The 21,423-nt window shown below is 49.7% G+C and overlaps 1 protein-coding gene across 1 annotated transcript; it reads right to left on the reverse strand.

Moving 5' to 3' along the window:
* Window positions 1-1,691: 1,691 nt before the first annotated feature.
* gfra3 (GDNF family receptor alpha 3) lies at window positions 1,692-19,592 on the reverse strand. Its single transcript, XM_023829372.2, has 8 exons — window positions 18,905-19,592; window positions 10,899-11,183; window positions 9,923-10,015; window positions 9,160-9,508; window positions 7,560-7,669; window positions 7,322-7,456; window positions 5,598-5,728; window positions 1,692-4,970 (listed from the first exon to the last, which is right to left on the reverse strand). Exons 1-8 carry the CDS (start codon window positions 18,975-18,977, stop codon window positions 4,770-4,772), a joined length of 1,377 nt encoding a protein of 458 aa, XP_023685140.1. The 5' UTR covers window positions 18,978-19,592; the 3' UTR covers window positions 1,692-4,769.
* Window positions 19,593-21,423: the final 1,831 nt, after the last annotated feature.

A 21,423-nucleotide genomic window follows, 5' to 3' on the forward strand; every position in this document is an offset into this window, starting at 1 on the left:
GAACTCAAATAATTTACGCTGTCATTTCCAAATTAATGATATTGAAATTGAACTTGAATGCATGTTCTCAGATGAGCACGACTGATTAAGATTTTAAGCACCCCCCCCCCATGACAAATTCTTAGCTTTAGCTATCTGGATTTGTTAAACACAATTTTTCGCTCTTTAATTAATTAATAGGATTATTGTGATTAATATGATTAAAATTGATACAAATTACAAAGGAGCATAAATACCTTGGATGATGATCTACACAAAAATAAAAGGGGAATGCAAATTTTTTCACTCCACTAAAAGTTTCATAGTTTCATATGATCAATTAAAATATTTGTAGATTTTAGTAATTTATTAAATGTCACTTGCAATAAACTTGCAGGACTATTCACATGCTAAACTGTTAAGGCCAACTCTTAAAAGTTCATTACAATAGATTTAGTCATTTTTCCTCAGGACAAATACTCAGACCTTATTTAACTTATTTGACCAATTTATTAATGAAACAATAATTTCCCTTATTGAAAATTTTAAGGCTTACGTAGCAATATGTTCAGCTTAATGGCTGAAACTTTTATAATCAGCAAGTGTGCAATAAATTCATAATCTTTAAGGCATTTTATAGCTCGCTAGGTTGATAAAACAGAATGTAAATGCGTACATTTTATTTGGATTTCCCATCCATCCATCCATCCACCCATCCAAAGTGTACAGGGCCCTGGAGAGGGAGGGCTATCTGCATTTCTTTGATCTGGTGGGGGGGGGGCTCTCCAAAGAAACATTGTCACTGTCCTTGTGGAAAAGCCATGAGTGTTTTCATCTCATATCAGACACATGAAACCGTATAGAGAAAAAAAAGATTAAGGGGAATTCAATCCTACGTCTTAAAATATAATCCTTAAATTTAATTCATGGTTAGGGCCAAATCAGTGACCATTTGAAATGGGGTCCTGGGTGAACCATTTATTGTGTAATTGAGGCCATGATGTAATTCACTCCTTATTAAAGGTATTTGTGTGGTGAAACCAAATATTTCCAAAAGTGGAAAATCATTATGAAAATGAGCATTAGTGTTGGATAATTGAATGTTTTATGAATGTAGTGGTTGGAGGCCCAACATCTGTTGAGCAGCTTCGAGTAATTACTGCTTGGCAGAAAACACAGGCTGCGGATGTTTAAAAAGATGTTCAGGGTGTGAAACAGAACATGACAAAGGAGCAGATGGGCAGGTGTAATCAAGAGTGAGATAAGAGGCAGCTTCTCTCAATGTCATTCATTTATAAAGACTTACAGTCATTTGTATTTGAGTATCAAATCAGACCTGCAATTAGATACTATAATAACAAATTAACCTTTTCTCAGCTGTGGCTACTGAAGTTATTGTCGTACTTGCTCCCTGCCGGGATGGGAATTCTGTTAGGAATTTCCATCCATCCATCCATCCATCCATCCATCTACTTATTTAGTAGAAGGTCGTAGGGGACTATGAGCCTAGCAAGATTCCCTTCCAGGACTGACCGTGGTATAGGTGTTGCACAAGGGTGCTGAGTCGCGTGACACAGGAAATGACATCATCATGGGATCACTCGCATCGCTTGGTGAGAGACATCACCGGCTCGGCTCACTCCCAGCGGCAGATCACTCGGCCCATTGGAAGGGGAAGCGCACACAGACCAGTCAAGCAGCACAGGTAGAAAAACGTGAGGTTGCTCTTTTTATTGACTCATCTTTGCACAGTGTCGCAAGTTGCTTTTTTTTTTTTTTTTTGTCCACACCTGATAGAAAACAGCACAGAACAAAACCTGAATGTTACGGACACAGACGAGGGAATCGGAGAGACTTTTCTGACGCCAAATGGGCCAGACGGCACAACTTAGAGAAGCTCTGGGTCCTGTTCGCTCTCAACAAATGGGTTCTGTGGATTTGCCACCACGGAGAACTACTGAACCAACCAATTCCCCTCTGTCGCTGCTGCCTTTGATATTATGTTAGCTAATTTCTAAATTGATTAGCATTTAGTTATTAGCATTTTATTCTGTAACTGTCTGAGATTCATTACGAGCTTTAACGCTCGTATGATTCCTTAATTCCAGTTGTGTCTCTATCCTCTCTTAGCACACATCAAACTTAAATACACCTAAGCATTATTGGTTTTGAAATCTGGAAGAAAGAAAAAACACGTCGTTATGACTGAGACGGCCAGTGATTCTGACGTGGTGTTCAGCATAGAGACCACAGGCATTTAGCTTTCACCATAAACAGTACAGATGAAATCGCCGTCAGGTTGTGGACAGTAGCTTTGTTTCCCCCAGCAGGGGGGGCGGCACCTTTCTGCCCGAATCGAACAAACGGGGCGGGGGTGGGTGGGGGGACAGGGAGGAGCCCGACCACGTCCACGGCAACGGCAGTTAATAAAAAGGAACGCAGATCACACACCTGTACATCCACGTGTACATACCATATAGAAAAAATAGCTTTTAAATGTCACAGAATTTACACTGTTTATTTCGGCTCTCCCTTCATGGGAGCACTGGAGGGAGAGAAACAGCAGGCAAAGTAACGATGCGAGTGTGTTTTGGAAGTTTATTCTGAAGCTCGCTGATGTTGATGCATGGACATCCAGCAACGCACATTGAAGCACTAGGTAACACAATGGAAGCGAGACCTGGCTCTCACCTCAAGGCATGGAAATAAATCTGAGTGTCTGACTATAGCACTAATGCTACCCAGAGCCTTTTGGTCACTTTCACTCCCGTTCTCCCTCCTTCTCTCTCTCTCTCTTTCTCTCTCTCTGATTCCATCTCTCCAGTCATCAGTAAGACGCTGTTGAAACAGACCACTGTGCTGCCACAGTAAAGGGTCTTGGAACAGAGAACTTAAGGCAGCACCAGATTTTTTTACGAGGGAAATTGCATCGGGAAGTCGGGTTGGGGCAAATTATACAGCTTTAGCACAATAGCTGCAATAAAAAAAAACTTATTTATACTCAAATCCCCCCCCCCACCTTGCACTGCATGTTTATTTAACGCATGACTTCTTAGCTCACTAATAATGATTTCTAAAATATTGTAATATAAATCAAGGCCATGAAGGTCCCTCCCTCACCACCGACTGTCACTGTCAAGCTCCCGGCACATACAGATGTCACCAGACGACAAACGACCGCAATAACAATTAAAAATTACAGCGGTCATCATAAACGAGGTTCAGACTCGACGGCACGATCGATCCTCCTTCCCAGTTAACCCACTGCCTGTCCCTCCCAATCCCATCTCTGGAGTTTCCCTGGCACAATGTTGCCTTCCGCCAGCGAGTGCTCTCCTCTTTGATGTATCATATCAAAGGCGGCGTTTGTTTAAGGTACGAGGGGGGGGGCTCCGATAAACACTCTGAGCCCCGGGAAGGTGGAGGGATTCGAGGGAGGGTTGCCACGACAACTAAAGCTTTTCACCTCGGCAGACAGAAAGAGAGATTAAAGATGGCGGGCAGGGTGACAGAGGTGTGACTACCACTAATGCTGCCTCTAAATCAGCCCCAGCCCAACCCCCCCCCCCCATCCCCTGCAGATGGAAGTTAATTTTGCAAGTTCCTAAGAAAACACAATAGAAGAAAACACAGTGTCAGTGAGCGATCGATCAGCAGGGAGGAGTAGGGACTCGGCAATGGTGCGCGCTCTGTTTGTGCTCCAGGGCCTCACACTGCTGCTGTCTCTTCCTCGCTCTCCTCCGCACGCATTCGCACGCTTGCCCCTTCTTCCTCTCCCACAATCTCTCCCACAATGCCGCAGAAGATAAATGGCCCCCACCATAATGTATTGTCTCCCCAAAACTAAAACAATCCCCTAAAAAAAAAGCCTGCGGACGGAAACAAATAGGTCTCTATTTCCCCACGTGTGCAGACCCGAGATGCGCGGCGCGGCTCTTCGATTTTTGCTTTATTACACATATTGTTTTTCCGTTTTGCTGTTATTAGGGTTTTTTCCTGCTACGTGTCGACGCCTGTGGTTAAACTCTCAGACCCATGCGGTGGCAAAATTAAACAGCGGCAGATAAAGCGATGAAGGGGGGCTTAGCCAGACGATGTTTGATCGCCGGGGGTCGGAGGCGCATGCTAACGTGGGGGAGAGGGAGGCGCGAGCAGAGCGAGACAGAGAAAGAGACGGAACGTTAATGCGACGCAGCTTCAAGTCTGTCCACCTCCCCCTCTCACTCCTTGCCTTGTCCCGTCCCCAAAAAATGCCTCTGTGCCGTGTTCATCAGCTGTAAGCCCCCTGGCATTGCCCCCATGTGATAGGGCAGGCGCTCCTGCAGAGGGCAAGGACAGGGAGGGGGGGGGGGGTTACCGGCAGACAGGAGACGGGAGAAAAGGGATGCTGCTTTTCCACAGGGCTGCCATTCAGCCCCGGCACTTTTACACATAGAATCACAAGATGGCGTGTGGGGGGTGCAATCGCACTGATGAGTGTCTGGGAGCCGGGTGCCGGATGGAGGAGGCGAAGAGGGAGGCGCACCGATCGGTCCGTTTGGGGAGGGCGCAGTCGCCCGATCGCCGCCAATAGTGGGGAGAAAAGCGGTGAATGAGACGATTACACGCAAGAGAGAGAGAGAGAGCAATACGACACGCAAAGAGAGGCCATTCCTCAGTCCGTCCATCTCCGCTCCTCTTCCTCCATCCTGCCTGCTGCCTCATTCGCTCTCCCTCTCTGAGCATCAATGTGGGGGAGGGGTTGGGTGGAGGCGGAGCTTCGGGGGTCCCCCATGTGCTGCCCCCCCCCTTTAGTTCAGTGTGTCAGTCAGCAGCAGCAGCAGGGACAGCAGCAAGGACGGGCCGGGGGAACCAGCCCACCCCCAGGCTCCGGAGTGCATGTTCGACTCTGTGCCTTTTTCCGAATACAGCTGGATGACGTTGAACTCCCTTTCTACCTCCTCGTGGGACTCCTCCACCACCTCCTCCTCTTCCTCCTCACTCTTTTCCACCTGACAGAGGGACATACATGTACAGAGTAGTATGGATGGATGGATGGGACCCGGGGGATGGGGGATGAACGCGATGGGGCGAAGAAAGAGTGAGAAATGGGGAGAGTGAATGGAAAGATGAAGAAGTGGGTGGAGAAATGCGAATGAATGAGTGAGGGATGGAGGGAGGGAGGAGAGCAAAAAAGAGGGAATGAATGGAAGAGAAAACCAGAACGGAGGAAAGAGTCAGAGGGATTAAGATAGAAGGAGAGGGAGATGGAGAGAAAGAGAGAGAGAGAGAGACAGATGGGTATGAATAAATGAATATTAATACAAGCTGACTGATGCACTGCCTCACGCAAACACCTTTAGTTAATCCTCTCACAGAGAGCGAGCACTGGATGAGGGGGGGCAAGGATGTAGAGAAAGAGGGGCCACAGAGAGAGGAGGGCTACAGCGAGACCAAATCCCCTATTTAAAGTGCAGCGGGGGGGGGGGGGGGGGGGGACCTTTATGCAAAGGTCTCAAGCAAATTATCTGGCTAGATAAAGGAGTGACATCCATACATACACCTTACTGGTGAGGGTTAGGGTTAGGGCTGGGGGGGCACCCAGGATGGGACGCCAGGCCCTGGCGGGAGCCACTCACCACATTGAGCTCGGGGAGGACGTTTCCGTTTATCTCGTCGTGCCGGATACGTGGAGACGGGCGTGGGCGGGGCAAAGGGGTGGTCTCCACCGACCGGGAGGGCCAGCTTCCCAGGGCACTGATGGCATTGCCTGTGAGGTAGAGCACGAGCCGCGCCAGACAGCCATCAGAACATGGCTTTGGGCTGTGTGTATGTGTGCGTACGACTAAAAGTATGTGTGTGTGCGTGTGTGTTTGTACCCCCTCAGTGCGCCCCATCCTCTTGGCCCCTATGTGTGTGTGTCTGCGTACCTCCTTGGTGCGCCCCGTCAATATGGCCCCTACATGTGTGTGTGCAAGTACCCCCTCTGTGCGACCCTGTTCTCCTGGCCCCTACATGTGTGTGTGCATGTACCCCCTCGGTGTGCCCTGTCCTCATGGCCCCTTCATGTGTGTGTGCATGTATCCCCTCGGTGCGCCCTGTCCTCCAGGCCCCTACATGTGTGTGTGCATGTACCCCCTCTGTGCGCCCCATCCTCCTGGCCCCTTCATGTGTGTGTGCATGTACCCCCTCTGTGCGCCCCACCCTCCTGGCCCCTTCATGTGTGTGTGCATGTACCCCCTCTGTGCGCCCCATCCTCCTGGCCCCTTCATGTGTGTGTGCATGTACCCCCTCTGTGCGCCCCGTCGTCATGGCCCCTATGTGTGTGTGAATGTACCCCCTCGGTGCGCCCCATCCTCCTGGCCCCTTCATGTGTGTGTGAATGTACCCCCTCGGTGCGCCCCGTCCTCCTGGCCCCTTCATGTGTGTGTGCATGTACCCCCTCTGTGCGCCCCATCCTCCTGGCCCCTTCATGTGTGTGTGCATGTACCCCCTCTGTGCGCCCCATCCTCCTGGCCCCTTCATGTGTGTGTGCATGTACCCCCTCTGTGCGCCCCATCCTCCTGGCCCCTTCATGTGTGTGTGCATGTACCCCCTCGGTGCGCCCCATCCTCCTGGCCCCTTCATGTGTGTGTGCATGTACCCCCTCTGTGCGCCCCATCCTCCTGGCCCCTTCATGTGTGTGTGCATGTACCCCCTCTGTGCGCCCCATCCTCCTGGCCCCTTCATGTGTGTGTGCATGTACCCCCTCAGTGCGCCCCGTCCTCATGGCCCCTACGTGTGTGTGAATGTACCCCCTCGGTGCGCCCCATCCTCCTGGCCCCTTCATGTGTGTGTGCATGTACCCCCTCTGTACGCCCCACCCTCCTGGCCCCTTCATGTGTGTGTGCATGTACCCCCTCTGTGCGCCCCATCCTCCTGACCCCTTCATGTGTGTGTGCATGTACCCCCTCTGTGCGCCCCGTCGTCATGGCCCCTATGTGTGTGTGAATGTACCCCCTCGGTGCGCCCCATCCTCCTGGCCCCTTCATGTGTGTGTGAATGTACCCCCTCGGTGCGTCCTGTCCTCCTGGCCCCTTCATGTGTGTGTGCATGTACCCCCTCTGTGCGCCCCATCCTCCTGGCCCCTTCATGTGTGTGTGCATGTACCCCCTCTGTGCGCCCCATCCTCCTGGCCCCTTCATGTGTGTGTGCATGTACCCCCTCGGTGCGCCCCATCCTCCTGGCCCCTTCATGTGTGTGTGCATGTACCCCCTCTGTGCGCCCCATCCTCCTGGCCCCTTCATGTGTGTGTGCATGTACCCCCTCGGTGCGCCCTGTCCTCCAGGCCCCTGCCAGTCTGCCTGCCCACACTGACACTCACGCAGGCAGCCGTTGTCACTGAACATGTGCAGGATGCGCAGGCAGTCCTGCCACTGGTTCCCACTGCCCTCGCAGCTGCACCACTGCGACACCTCCATGCTGCTGTTGCTCACATAGTTGGGGGTCATGATGGTGCCTGGGGGGTTGGGTTGAATGGTGGCCATAAACACAGCTGGATAACAAATCCCATGCGCCCCCCCCGGCCCCTCCCTCTTGACTTTCCCGCAGCTGCTGCTCACCTATGAGCCCCGCGTAGGCCTTCAGACACACGGCGCTGCTGTCCTGCAGGCAGCCGGACAGCGAGTAGGGAGACGCCTGGCAGTTATGCTGGAAATCAGCCAGCCGCGATCTGACACACAGACAGACAGAGAGTCAGTCGCACGCCGGCGCCCTCTAGAGTACATCTATGCCACACAATCACTGCTGCCGTTTTCCAAAGAAAATGGCCAGCATGAAAAACGACCGTGGAGGGAGGGGGGGGGGGCGTTGAGCAGGGGATATTAAACGGGATGATGGAGCTGCTCTCGATGCGCCGGGACGTCAGTCAAAATCAGGTCACGTGACAATAATTGCTCATGGAAAATGACATGGGCTATTATGAGGGATATCATATGGCCAATTAGAAAGACTCATGAGCTGAACCAATTTAAGGTTCTAAATGGGCTGAGAAGAGAGTGACGACTGCAGAGCGTGGGGGAAGTTCAGAGGTGGCCAAGCCGCAGGTGAGATGAGGAAAAGCAGCGGGTCTCAGCCCCCAACTGGTGACACTACAGGCAGAGTGGCAGAAGAACAAACGACGATAAGCCGAGATTCAGAGCTGTGATTGGACCAAGATCAGCCAATGGGAGCCCTGGGAGTGACAGACGTGTGTGGAGAGGGGTCAGGCAGCAGGCAGACACAGACAGGAAAACGGTCAGCTAGCGTGGATCTCAGTGCTAGTGCCGCCCTAGTGGTGATTCGCAGGAGCCTGTGAGTCTATGGATTTGCACATCCCCTATTCATAGATCCAAAGAGAATAAGCATGAGAGTCGGACTCAGGGACATAGCTAGAAAATCTAGGCCCCCCAACTAAACATCACCTTGGATCCTCTGCTAGGGACGGCACTCGTTTTGAAGAAATAAAAGCCCCCTATGATCGAATTTGCTGAGCAGGGGGGCTGGGGGGAGAGGCGATGGATGGGCCCCCCCGGGGAATCTGCCAGGGTATCCCTGCCCCCTCTGTTGCCCCTAGCGGGGTCATAAATGCAGGTGTGAGGCAATTTCACAGCCTCCCTCCCTCTCCACTCATGTACACCCTTGGTGTGCCCCATCCTCGCATGGCATCGTATGGTATCGTATAAGTCAGAATACCCCTCTTCTACCTGGGGGGTGTAGGAGGCTGTGCCTCCCATCACTCCCAGTGCCCGCTAACCGCTGCGGTCGGCTTTCCAGTCTGGTTGAGCTCCGCATTAATTAGGCTTAACCCAGCTGCTGATTGGCCAAATCGCGGCATTAAAACCGCACCAATAAATGAAAACGACTGAAGGTTCGGATGCTTTTACCTATTGCATCAAATGCATTTGTTTTTAGGAGTAATTGATGAAGCATAATGAAAAATAATCACTGAAAATGACTGCTAAAAATAGTGCTAAGCCTTGTTAGTTTTCACCATGAAAATGACAACATGAGATGAAAAATCTAAACACAATAATTACAAAACAAAGGCTACTGTCCTTAGCCTGGCTTAATGCGTAAATACGAATAAAACACTGCATAAAGCACCGTGTCATTGAACCGTGAAATGAATGCAGGGCAGGGTCTATGCCGGAGCGCCCCCTTGTGCGGCGCGCCGGAACTGACCTGCACAGCTCATCCCTGATGCAGTGTGCCTGCAGGCTCAGGCAGTTGGGTTTTCCGTCGCGGTCCTCGAAGGAGCAGGATGGCACGATGGTCTTGCGACGGCGCTCGCCGCACAGCGTGTCGGTGCAGGGGCAGAAGAGCACGCCGAAGCTGTACTGCTCGGGCACGCGCTCCAGGAAACGCCGCAGCGCCCGGTGGCACTTCTGCCGGTTGCAACGCTCGGAGCCGGGCACACGCTTGGTGCAGGCAAGCACGTACTCGGAGCGCAGAGAGCCGCACTTCTCGTACAGGCCGCAGTCCTGCGCCGCCTTTAGGCACTGGTTCTGCCCATTCGGAGGCAGAGATGAGGCTGGTGGGGGGCATTTCGGCAGGGAAGAAGGAAGGGAGGGAGAAAAGAAGGAAACGACTGACAGATCAGGACACCAGCGGAAAGAGAGAGAAGCTGAGACATGAAACATTTTTAATTTATTGCTAACATTTCTAAGTTTTCCCAAAGATCTTTACAATTTTTGCTTCCCTGAGCCCCTTGCAGAACATGGTCAGATGTTCTCCTAAAGGCATCTGGAAATGAATCACTGAGCATTGCTCTGCATTATCACCGCGTGGCAAACAAAGCACGTCTCAAAGCCGGAGCTGAGCGCCATCTGGTCTACGGGACGATCCCCTCGCCATCCGACTGGTGCTCAGCGCCCCCCGCCCAGTGGTGCTGTCTCGCAGCAGCGCGCTACCGTGCGTCACTATAGCCGGACGTGTCTCCAGTTACCTGCCACGATGGAGGACATGCGGGACATCTCGATGCTCCTCACCAGCTCCATCTCCAAGTCCTCATACGGGGAGGAGTCGTACTCCTCAAAGCCTGCAGCCGGCGAGGACAGGAGCAGACGCACTTAGATTAGGACGAGTTCAGCTTAATCACTGCACAAGTACAAGTACACTGCAAAATTAAGCCTGGGATCTAATCCAAAAGTGCAAAATGGTGCAAAAGTGAAAGAAAGAGCTGTATGATGGTCTATGTTGCGGTATTTCGACTTTGCGATGCATATTCCAATTCCATTCTGTTTTTCACTTTCAGTACATTATTCAATAAAATACATGTGACACACATGTATTTATTTATTATGATTAATTATTAAATAAGCTTTGTGTTCATGATTTTGCCCAACTGTAGGTTAATGTAAGTATTCAAAGCATGTTTAAGGTAGGCTAGGCTATAATGTTTCTTAGGTTAGGTGTACTGTATTAAAGTGGATTTTCACCTTATGATAGGTTCACCAGAACATAACCCCACTGTAACCCAGGGAGCATCTGTGTATACATGTGTGATAAAGAAATAGAAAACCTTCAAGAGCAGCGTTCCGAAAGGAAGCTGACAGACTGTGTAAACAGGAGGGACTGGGCCTCAGATTACTGTCTGGATGTAACATCTCAGAATCTGTATCGCCTTACAGGAGAGGGAGGAACAAACCCAAAGAACCCCCCCCCCCCCAGAGAAACACAGCAACGGGTTTTTATTCATTTTTCTGTCTGACGTGACGATGATGGTCATCAGCACCATCCCCATTATCCACACAAGCGAATTATTTTAGTAACAGGCTGACATGTGGGGGGGTGGAAGGGAGTGAGAAACAGGCCCAATTTGAACCCTCATTTAATGGCGATTTCCCGGGGCAAGGCGACATAATTCCCCTGTAGGAGGCGGGCTGGTGTGTGTATGCTGCACATGGGACACGGACACCCACCTTGTGAAAAGCGCACCGTCCAGTACACCATGAGGCAGAGCTCCTCGCTGCGGGATCCCCGTCGGCACTTGCAGGACAGTAGCGAGCTGTGCTGGGACAGAGAGCCCTGCGCTTCCAGGCACTCGCGGGGCACCTCTGCAGCCAGGGACGAGCCCAGCTCCAAGGAAGCGCAGTGGGTCAGGATCTGGTAAGCGGCCTTACAGGACGTATCCGCAGCACATCGGGTCTGCGCCTCCAGGCAGCCCACTGAGGCCATTGAGAGAGGGGCGGAGGCCTGGGCACTGCCTGTACAAAGGGAAAGAAGGAGACGTGCTGGAGGAACAGGACAGGCCGGTACAGAGAGAAACAAGGAGACATGGAGGAGGAACAGGACAGGCCGGTACAGAGAGAAACAAGGAGACGTGGAGGAGGAACAGGACAGGCCGGTACAGAGAAAAACAAGGAGACGTGGAGGAGGAACAGGACAGGCCGGTACAGAGAGAAACAAGGAGACGTGGAGGAGGAACAGGATAGGCCGGTACAGAGAAAAACAAGGAGACGTGGAGGAGGAACAGGACACGCCGGTACAGAGAGAAACAAGGAGACGTGGAGGAGGAACAGGACAGGCCGGTACAGAGAGAAACAAGGAGACGTGGAGGAGGAACAGAACAGGCTGGTACAGAGAGAAATAAGGGGACGTGGAGGAGGAACAGGATAGGCCGGTACAGAGAGAAACAAGGAGACGTGGAGGAGGAACAGGATAGGCCGGTACAGAGAGAAACAAGGAGACGTGGAGGAGAAACAGGACCAGCCAGTACAGAGAGAAACAAGGACAGAGAGTGTAGGAGGACGACTGGCCAGCACAGGGAGAAACAAGGAGATCTGCCGAAGGAGCAGGACAAGCCGGGTCAGGGAGAAACAAGGAGACAGGGTGGAGGAGGAACAGGACAGACCAGTACAGGGAGAAACCAGAAGATGGGGTGGAAGAGGAGGAGGACAGGCCAGTACAGCGAGAAACAAAGACGTGGTGCAGGAGGACAGGTTTGTACATGAAGAAACCAGGAGACGTGGTGGAGGAAGAGGAGCACAGGCCAGTACAGGGAGAAACAAGGAGATATGCTGACTAACCTGTACTCATTTGCACTCTTGCTTTACTTTCAAATCCATTGTACTATTTTTTATATACTTTCTTTATGTTCTGTGTTGCCTTTGAATGACAGCACAGATGCTGCCAAAATTAATTCCCAGGACATGTGGGTCTTCCTGCCAATGAGGTGAACTGAGATTCCGATTGATGAGGAAGCCGAACAGGCCCGTATTCCGAGGTGAGGAAGGGCTGTACTCACACTCGGCCCAGTTGCCTCGTACCGTGCCCAAGCAAGATTGCCCCCCCCTCCCAAGATTGCACTTAATGTTCCGTGTCTGAGCACGCTTTCATCATCACCGTGCAACTTTTTGCGTTGACGAAAACAGGATGATGAGCGCTTTTGATTAATGTCCTTACTTTGTGGCTTATTTGAAGTCATTTTGGACCCGGCTCTCTTTTAAATTTATCCACAGAATGTAAGAAGATTCCTTATTTTACCAGATATCTCAGAGTTTTTGTGTGTTACATCCAGTTGTTGCTGAATACTCACATCGGTACCAGCAAACACTGCACCTCTGCTGTAGACCAAAGTGATCCCTTCGCCCGCCATGCTTGTTAAGTGTTTGTCGGTACCTGATCTCTACGGCTGGCCCGATCCATCCCTTACAGGTCCGTATAGTGTATGTGTGTGCAGTCGCATCACTGATGTCATGTCACAATTCTGTGCTCAGTTAGCGATCACAGCAGATGCGTCCCATGCCCGAAGTCCAACTGAACATTCCCACCTCTTCAAGCAGGTCTTGGCACAGTGCGGACCGATCGTACTGGTCAAACGAACTGGACATTGGGGGGTCAAAGGTGCCCGGGCAGGGTACAGATAACCTAGTGTGAGTACACCCCAAGTCGCGACCCAAATTCCTGATTGGGGCGGGGAGGGTTAAAGTAAAACAGTACTAAAGCGTCTGAATCTATTCTGAGGCAGGCGAGCATCGGCAAGGCCTGGCGTTTACGTGCGACACTGCTGCCTGCCACGAAGGGCACTCGACCTGATCCGACGTGAAAGGCAAGCCTCGGGGGAGACGCCTGCCGCGGATAACGGCCGGCAAACCGCCACCGCGGGAGGGGGGCCGCTCCACAATTAAACCCACGCTGGCTCTAAACACACAGCGTGGCTGAAGCCCCACAGAGGCCCAGCGTGCATAATCAAAGGCTCGCCATGGGGGGCCAGTGCGTGTGGCCCCCGCTCATCCACACATCCGGCAGACGCGTATCAGCATGGAGGGACACACGCGTACGAGCCTGGCACACCCCCCTGCAGACAGATCAGGAGGAGCACACCACGGAGGAGGCTAAGGAAAGAGGTAGGGGAGGAGAGCCACTTGGGGGGGGGGGGGAGGGTTTAAACTCACACATACATCTTAATGAAGCCATTTACTGGAGTGCAGAGTCACGGCGAATATCTTATAAGTGCAGGAGGCTGGAAAAGCAGTGGGACATGAACTGCGCAGAAGGAGCGTGAGTGATTGGACTTCTGCAGCCGCAAGCTACGATTACGGCACTGAGAGCACAGCTTCAGCGCACCGGGGCCTGCGTGTATAACTCAGCTGCAAAGGGGGGGGGGGGTTCACACCAGGGGGGTCGACACTGGGACGATGGAGGGGGACACCGGGGGGGTGATACCGGGGGGGTTGACACTGAGGGGGCGACACTGAAAGGGAAGGGAAGTGGCGCATCGCTGGCGTGACTTTTACAGCGGTATAACACGGTATAACGCGTATGCGCATGGCTGCAGATCTGACAGTAAGACTGATGCAGCACATGTTGCTCTATTTTAATGTCTAACCTCCAAGGCGGTGGGGGGGTCACATTCACCACCTCACTGATCTGCTTGGCTCTTGCTTCATGCTCTTTTTTTCACTCCAGACAGATGTTTGCCAAGGTAATAGGGGTCAGCAAACAGCACACGCCCCCCCCCCTCCCCCCCCAGGGCTTGAACCTGCAGCCGGGGCTCCGCCTCACTCCTCCCTCCTCGGGAGAACGCTCTCCACTGCTTACACATGGCTAAGTTTTAAATGAAGGGATTTAAAGCGTCTAATCGCTGGGGCAAAACAAAAGCCTGCGGAATCGTGCTGAAGAGCATGGATGGGAGAGTAAGGATGGCTGTTCCACTGTCTGTCAGGGTGCACGATGGCGTCAGATGGGGGGGCAATTTAATTACACAACAACAAATATCGTACACAAATGTCAGAACAACTGAAACTGCCAAATGCAGATTTAATAAAATCAAGGATCCAACTCAGTTCAACAGGAATTATTTACTTATTTTAGGTTGAAAAGTACTATATGACCATAACTGCATCTGTCTGATTTTTCCATTTTCATTGATTTTATATTTATGTACTTAGTATTGTGTTGTTTTGTATTTGATGGTCAGGCACCACAGCAAGCAAAACAAACAACAGATTTCCATCATAAAAATATTCATTATTGCATATTGACACTGCAAACAGTTTGCCAAGCATGTGGAGAAGGAGGGGAACGGAATGGACAAACGCTATATGCAAATGAGTGACTGTCGTCCCCCCCCCCCCCCCCCCCGATGTGGGTAGGGTTGGGGGGTCCAGCTGCCGATTCTAAAGCTCTCAGTTCAGGGTCACGCTGTGCGATTGGCTCCTCAAACACTGGCACACAGGCTCTGGCATCGGCATGCGACGGCATGTGCCACAGCTGGCCACCGGGGGGCCTCATACAGCACCGACAATTACTCCAAACCCCCATGGCGTGCCATTTATCCCCGCGGTCTGTGGCTATGCGCCTTGGCTGCCGGAGTTAAGGCAGCGCAGACGGCCTGTCTGCGCAGAGCTGCCGGACTCGCACCCGTGCCGTTTATCCCCGCGGTCTGTGGCTATGCGCCTTGGCTGCCGGACTCAGGCCAGAGACGGTGGATATTAATGGGGAGTCACCAGAGCAAACATGGAAATGAAAACCAGGCCTGTCTCAGGCATAGTGCTCACGCAGACACTTTCGTCCCTGGATGATAGCTACTGTTTATCCCTGTCCCGTGTATCCAATAGCCAGTAATGTATGAAGCTTCTCCCTTTTTTATGGCACCGGGAGGGGAGGGTTCTCCTTTCTCAAAGCCGGGTCAGGCTTTTCAGGCTGGGAGCTGTCGACAGACGAGTCGGGACAGGGGGCGAGAAGGTCTTCGAAGGCTTGGGTGGTACAAGGTCAGCCACAGATAGGGTTACAAGGAGAGGCCAGCGAAGAGTAAGAGAGGGGCCGCCACCCGCTATCAGAATCAGACCTCGGGAGCTCATTTTCCAGGCCGAGAAGCCAGCCTCCGTATCCAAACGGAGCCATTAGTCTCGTATGTGGCTGGCTGGAAGGCGTGCGGGACCAAGACAGACGGAGGGAGCAGCGGGGAAAACGCCGCAGCGTGGAGGGCAGGGAGGGTGCGGAGCATTTCGGGGATTTCTGCGAGGAAGAGAGGAGAGCCGGCGGCGTGAAGCGCAAGCGGCCACGGGAACTACGTCTGCTTAGGTCACATGATGTCATTAGAAAAGTGGGTCACTGCAGAAACGGGCGGAGTGTGAGATTCACGGGGCTCACGTTTGCGAGGCCCAGGCTGAGCGGCATGGGCGCACAGGGGAGCGGGTCACACACCCGCGTGGGCGGGGCCGCGCACGTCATGGAGGAGCCGTCATTACGAGGACCCAAAATTACAGTGGTGAGGGGCAGTGAAAAGCAGCTCACAGAGTGAGGAGTGACATGGAGTGATAGGCAGACGGCCAGGGTGACACTCCGGGGGACACACGGAAGGGAACACCATTCTTGATTTTTGCGCACATGAATACTAGAATTTAGTTGACACTTAGAACTTTACCTTCTCTCTCTCTCTCTCACACACGCACACACACACTCCATTGCTGGGAAACTCTCCTAGTTGCGGCAGCCTAAGCTTGGTGCCATCTGCTGCTGTGTGTGCTCCAAACATGCTTATCAAGAAAACACATGGGCGTGATCACACTCACACACACACACACTCACACACACACACACACACACACACACACAGAGAAAGGGAGAGTCTTTCATTTGATTATAACAAACTTCCTTACTCACATTTTCCTTTCACCCTTTAGGTAAAAAAATCAATTTCATTTCTGATTTGTTGCTGTAGCACATTGGCATGATCTCATGTCCTTACTTTGTCACTCATCCCAGCTGAGGTCATCCAACATTAGATTACTTTAGATCCATTATTCAGTGCTTTTACAATTTTATGAAATTTTTAGAAGATTAAATTTTTCTCAAGATCTACTTTTAAAACAAGATTCTAATGTAAACCAAAATTCCGATTATCATTTAATCGTTATTACTGGAGAAAAATTCGATTTCAGTTCTAAAATACTGCCGTTTCTTTAGCAGCAAGTCGTAAACATAGCAGACACCTCGGGATGCGAGTTAAACTGTTCCACTGAATACTAGCAGATTAGTCCGCAAAATCCGCCGCACAGCTGGTACCGCGCTCCGCCATGCCGCCCGGATTACCTGACTGCGCACCGGCACCGGGGCCCCCAGGGGGACCGGGTGCTTTAAGGTGAATCTCGATTCGGCGGCAGACATTTGGCACGCAAACGTGCGGCCCGGCGCCGGATCGAGGTTTGACACAAATACCGTGTGTTACTACTCCCCCTAGAGGAACAAAGTAGGAAACACATTCTGCAACTGGCTTATATTTGCCACTTCAACTAATGTAACATGTAGATATCAATTAACAGTGCATGGTGCATTGTATTTTGGACGGAAATGCAAAATAAAAACGGCAACATAGTAATAAATGTGAATATTTCCAAATTAAAGTGTTCAGTTACACATTTATATAGTTAAGGAAAATACATATTGGTGTGGCTTTATCAGTAATTAAAAACAAAAGTTGATGTAGACACAAGCATACGAAATAATACACAAGTCATTATCATCCGTCTATTTTAATGTCTCGTGGCAAGCAATTGGCCTTTTTCTATTCAATATATAAAAATGAGCTGGTCTTATAACTATCTGCATGAGCCTTCTTAAAGAGACGCAATAAAAAACAGACGCCTACAGCTCGCAATATAATTTTTAAAGTATTGTGTGACTTTGCATTTCTAGAAGACCGTTCTCAGAAAAGGAGGTTATCGAGGTAGACGTACTAGTATGTGAGAAGACCCGCGGGACAGCTTTACACACGCAAACGCATCAGATCTGCAATCATTACCACAGCTAATAAATATCACCTGTCAGGAAGGATTGGCATTACACCGTGTTAGGCAGACTCCGTTAACTGGGAGGGTGGGAAGAGGTGGGGCACTCAGCCAGTATCCGAAGGATGGCTCCCAGTGATGTAAGGAGAAAAGGGAGCAAGATAATTAAGGAACCCTGCACTAAAACGGTGGGCGAAACGCAGAAAATCACCGTTTCTATTGTCTTGCCATCGCCGATGAGAAACCCCGGCATCACCCCCCGCAATCAAAGGCTGAACCGACCCGACTGGGTTTCGTTGTGTTTTATAGTTAGTATGTTGATTGCAGGGTAATACCTATGTTGCAATTTCACCAACGCACTTGGAATGTAATCAAAAAGAGAAATTAAAATAATTGCTGTGAACGCGATCACCTCTCGAGTAGCTATAAATATGAGAAATATCCCACATAGAATTTTCCCGCTCCATTACCCACGATGTGTTTGCGGGGCACGTTGGGAAGCGTGCAGACAGCGGACCGAATCACATGCCGAGCCAAGAACGATATGGCGAAGTTTGAATATACCAAAACACAGCATGGGGGATGCAGAATATGACCATATGGCTACGAGTGCGTCTATATATGCGAGTGTTTTGGAAAACATTATTCTTGAAATCCGCTCTGTGAATAATTTCACAAAAATATGGAGATTGTGGTATATGTCGGGGACCTTGAGAAATGATGTCATCCTGGATCTCTGGAGTCATAAGTATATCTATAGCAATATAATATCACCCCCGTCTTGAGTGAGGTTGACTAAGGAGCTTCGTTTACAGACAAAAGTCTTGACAAGGCAGATGACGGCACATATGAACCTTAATTGCGTTGTATCGTAAACAAATATTTTTCTCTTTGTTACTTCGTTTAAAAACGTTTTGCAACAAAGTCTATTTACTGTTTAACAAAGTCCACTCCTCATTTGTGGAATCAAGGTTTCACCATGTTAGACAAAGACTAATTCCCTTAAAAGGCGTTCATTTGGGCTCGGTAAGATACAACTTAAGCAGTATTTCACTAAATATCTATTAGGCTATTTTATTAAAAGCAATTCTGGTTTGGCAAAAAGCTAGTGCCAAAAGTTGCATATAAGGGTAATAAATGAAGTCCACACGGAGCGCAATAAAAAGCATGAAAAACGGACATTATTGTAAGAGGAAGAACTTTTCCATTGAATTAAAATGTCAATGAATTTGTAGATTTACCAAATATGATTCTAAACGAGCTTAGATTTCTGACACTAGATATCGATGAACACATAATAATGTATAACATTTAAGTGAATATTACTACTATTAATTTCACAAGCTCTTCTCTTTATCCTATCATGGTTCGTGGACACGTGGAAATGTCACTTTTTGAAAATGTAGTTAAACAAACGTATCACTCTCCACATTAGCAATTCCAAGCATTTTCAATACTGTAGGGGAAATGTACAATTGTAGAACTGAGGATGATGTTTGTATTAGAAACCTCTTACATTTAAATACAATTTGCACACCCAAGAAGACAGGATAATGATATTTCAAAATGCAACAACAATTAAGGGTTCCCCGAAATAATAATAACTAATAAAATCTACGAAAAAGGTGGGAAGGAAAGGCAAATAAATAAGGAGAGTTCCGAAAACAATGGAAGCATTTTCGGCTGGAGCTTACCACGAATGAAGACGTTCAGCAGCACCCCGAGGAAAATCATGTTGTCTGCCACAGAGGACTGAAATAAAGCCATACCCTGCCTTAGCGGAGTTCGCAACTTCGGCTACGCGCTTTACCCCTCCGGCTCTCGAAGACAGGGCTGCTTCCAGCTACAAATATCCAGCCACCACCGAGCTCGATCTCGGAGCCACGGGGGGAGAGGTTGGATACTTGCAAGTAGGTGGCAATTTAAGGTGAGTCTCCAAAATGAAGATGCACAAAAAACAAACAACCGCGCAAAGTTTTAACGCGCTCCGCGTCGTTCAAGGAGGCGGACGTCAACATACATGTGAGAGTGAGGCAGTGAAAAACATCAGAAATCCCGAAGCATCCGAAGATTATGCATTTCACATTGTAAATATTTATTTCCCGTTGTATGCAGTCAGGCAGCGTTAAAACGAAGCTTATTCTTCCCAACTTTTAATTCACAGCTTTGGGGTAGCGCGATAGCGCTATTTCTGGCCGCTCAGCGCGAATCACGGCGATCATCCACGGTTCGGCTTCTCGCACCGCGGGTCATTGCAGACGCTCCCTCCCGACAGTGAGAGCGGGCAGCCCGGGCGTCACTGCACGCTCGTCGGTGACAGACTGGCTGCGCTCGGAGCGCGCGGCGCATTTCACGCGCAGAGCGCTGCGCGCCGATTGGCTCGCGGCGTCACGAAGAACAAGCGGACGGCAGCGCCGGCGGCTGGAGATTTAAGGCGAGGGGTGGCAGTATTTTATCGCAGCGGTGTATGTCTACGGTCCGTCAACGGTGACTTGGCTAATTATGGGAAACTTGAACGGAAATTCTGATTGCATGTGGGACTCGAACCCAAGTCCACTCATAAATGAGAGAGTGTCTGTTGGAAATATACAGGTTATCATGGTATATAAAGCACATTAAAGGTTCTGTTTATCCCTGTCCGTGGATGCTTTGCAGTGCCTGTATCTACTTGATCAATAGGCCTATATGTGCGCGACAGCAATATGCGCCCTTTATGTGATTTCCACCTAATGTTTTAGCAATGACCGGCAGGCCTATGAAATATCTGTGCGTACGAGCTAGATGGCATCAGTGCAAAGTTGAACATCATGTGGCCAAAATCCTATATTCCGCAAAATCGGAAAAATAAAGAACCTGAAATTGAACACATTCGTAGTGTGTACGTCAAACGCAAAAATGCAAATGCAAACAATACAAAGTGGACGAACGATTGGTATGCTTTTCAGTCTGCCACCAAGGCGTCATGAATGTTTAATCAGTTCAAATTTGGTGAAATAATGATACATAATTAATAAAAACTAGGAAGGTAAGAATGTAAGCACTAAATTTTCTTGTTAAAGCATACTCGGTTGTTTAACAGTGCTTTTCAAATATCAATTTTGACGTGTTTACAAAGATCAGCCAGCAAATTGTTTTTGCTGAATACCTCATTATATGATAACATTGTATGATTGTTAATGCGGCTGTGCAGTTTTTAAAATTACTGCTGGACACAGGGACACCTTATGAAAAACTGCTGAAATGCTTGACTGGCAATCTCGTGATCAAGAGTAAAGACCATACTTAAGAGCACACTAAGCACTTTGCTGTACATTGCAGATGCATCTTATAGCATAGTATACTGTAATTAAAATCGATGATGCACTATTATTGGAAAAGAATGGCCTGTTATTTAAACTACATGTCAATCATTTCACAGATGCATTTAAAAGAGTTAAACATGGATCAAAAATTCATCTGGGTAATGGGTGGGGTGGGGTGGGGGGTGAGTGTAGGTTCAAATCTGCTCCTCTGATGTAATGCAGTTTCTCCACAGCAATGGTGGCATGTCCATAAGGTCGAAGACCCTAAACTGGCCTTATTGAACCTGCACATCACCGAAAACCTACATTTAATGCCGCCACTCAGTTGTCGTCGAGGCTAATCAGTGAGGTACCAGTGAAAGTCTTTTCACACTTGATGTCTAACCTGTTGACTGTTTTTGCCATCTGGGTCAGGATCAATCATGTGATAATCAGCCCCATCCAGACCATTCCCCGTCTCCTCTGGCCGCCTCCTGTGTAGCACACAGATGTGCGTAACACATCTCTCTTTTGGTTACACATCTCTCCTTTCCAAGCATTGTCCTGGGAATCTCGTTGAAAGAGGACTTCCTGGAAAATGAAGACAAGGTCACATTCTGCTTGGACAGGTGACTGACTTTTGGTGACTCCCCTCCACACTCACTCACACTTTTACAACACACTTAATTTCGGTGGCTTTTCAGCAGCACTCAACTAATGACTTTAACTGCTGTGCTCTCTGCATGGTTCGGGGCCACATTTCACCCCCCAAGCAAACAGATCTCTCACGCCATGTGACACTATAAAGTCACAAATGTCCACCTCTCCCTCCTACCCCAACGAACCTGCTGTGCATCGTATCCCCGAGGGCACAGTGACTGGCTGTGTCGCTCTGCTAAGAAACCTCTCCTCAAAAGATCTGTTTACTTCAC

Source organism: Paramormyrops kingsleyae, chromosome 10 (genome assembly GCF_048594095.1).
Source record: "Paramormyrops kingsleyae isolate MSU_618 chromosome 10, PKINGS_0.4, whole genome shotgun sequence".
NCBI lineage: Eukaryota > Metazoa > Chordata > Actinopteri > Osteoglossiformes > Mormyridae > Paramormyrops > Paramormyrops kingsleyae.

Coding starts and splice junctions, on each gene's coding strand:
- gfra3 (XM_023829372.2), bottom strand. CDS start 18,977: ATGGCTTTATTTCAGTCCTCTGTGGCAGACAACATGATTTTCCTCGGG. Junction 11,184..18,904: donor GCTGAACGTCTTCATTCGTG/GTAAGCTCCAGC, acceptor CCCTTTGTACAG/GCAGTGCCCAGGCCTCCGCC. Junction 7,670..9,159: donor ATCAGGGATGAGCTGTGCAG/GTCAGTTCCGGC, acceptor TCTGTGTGTCAG/ATCGCGGCTGGCTGATTTCC.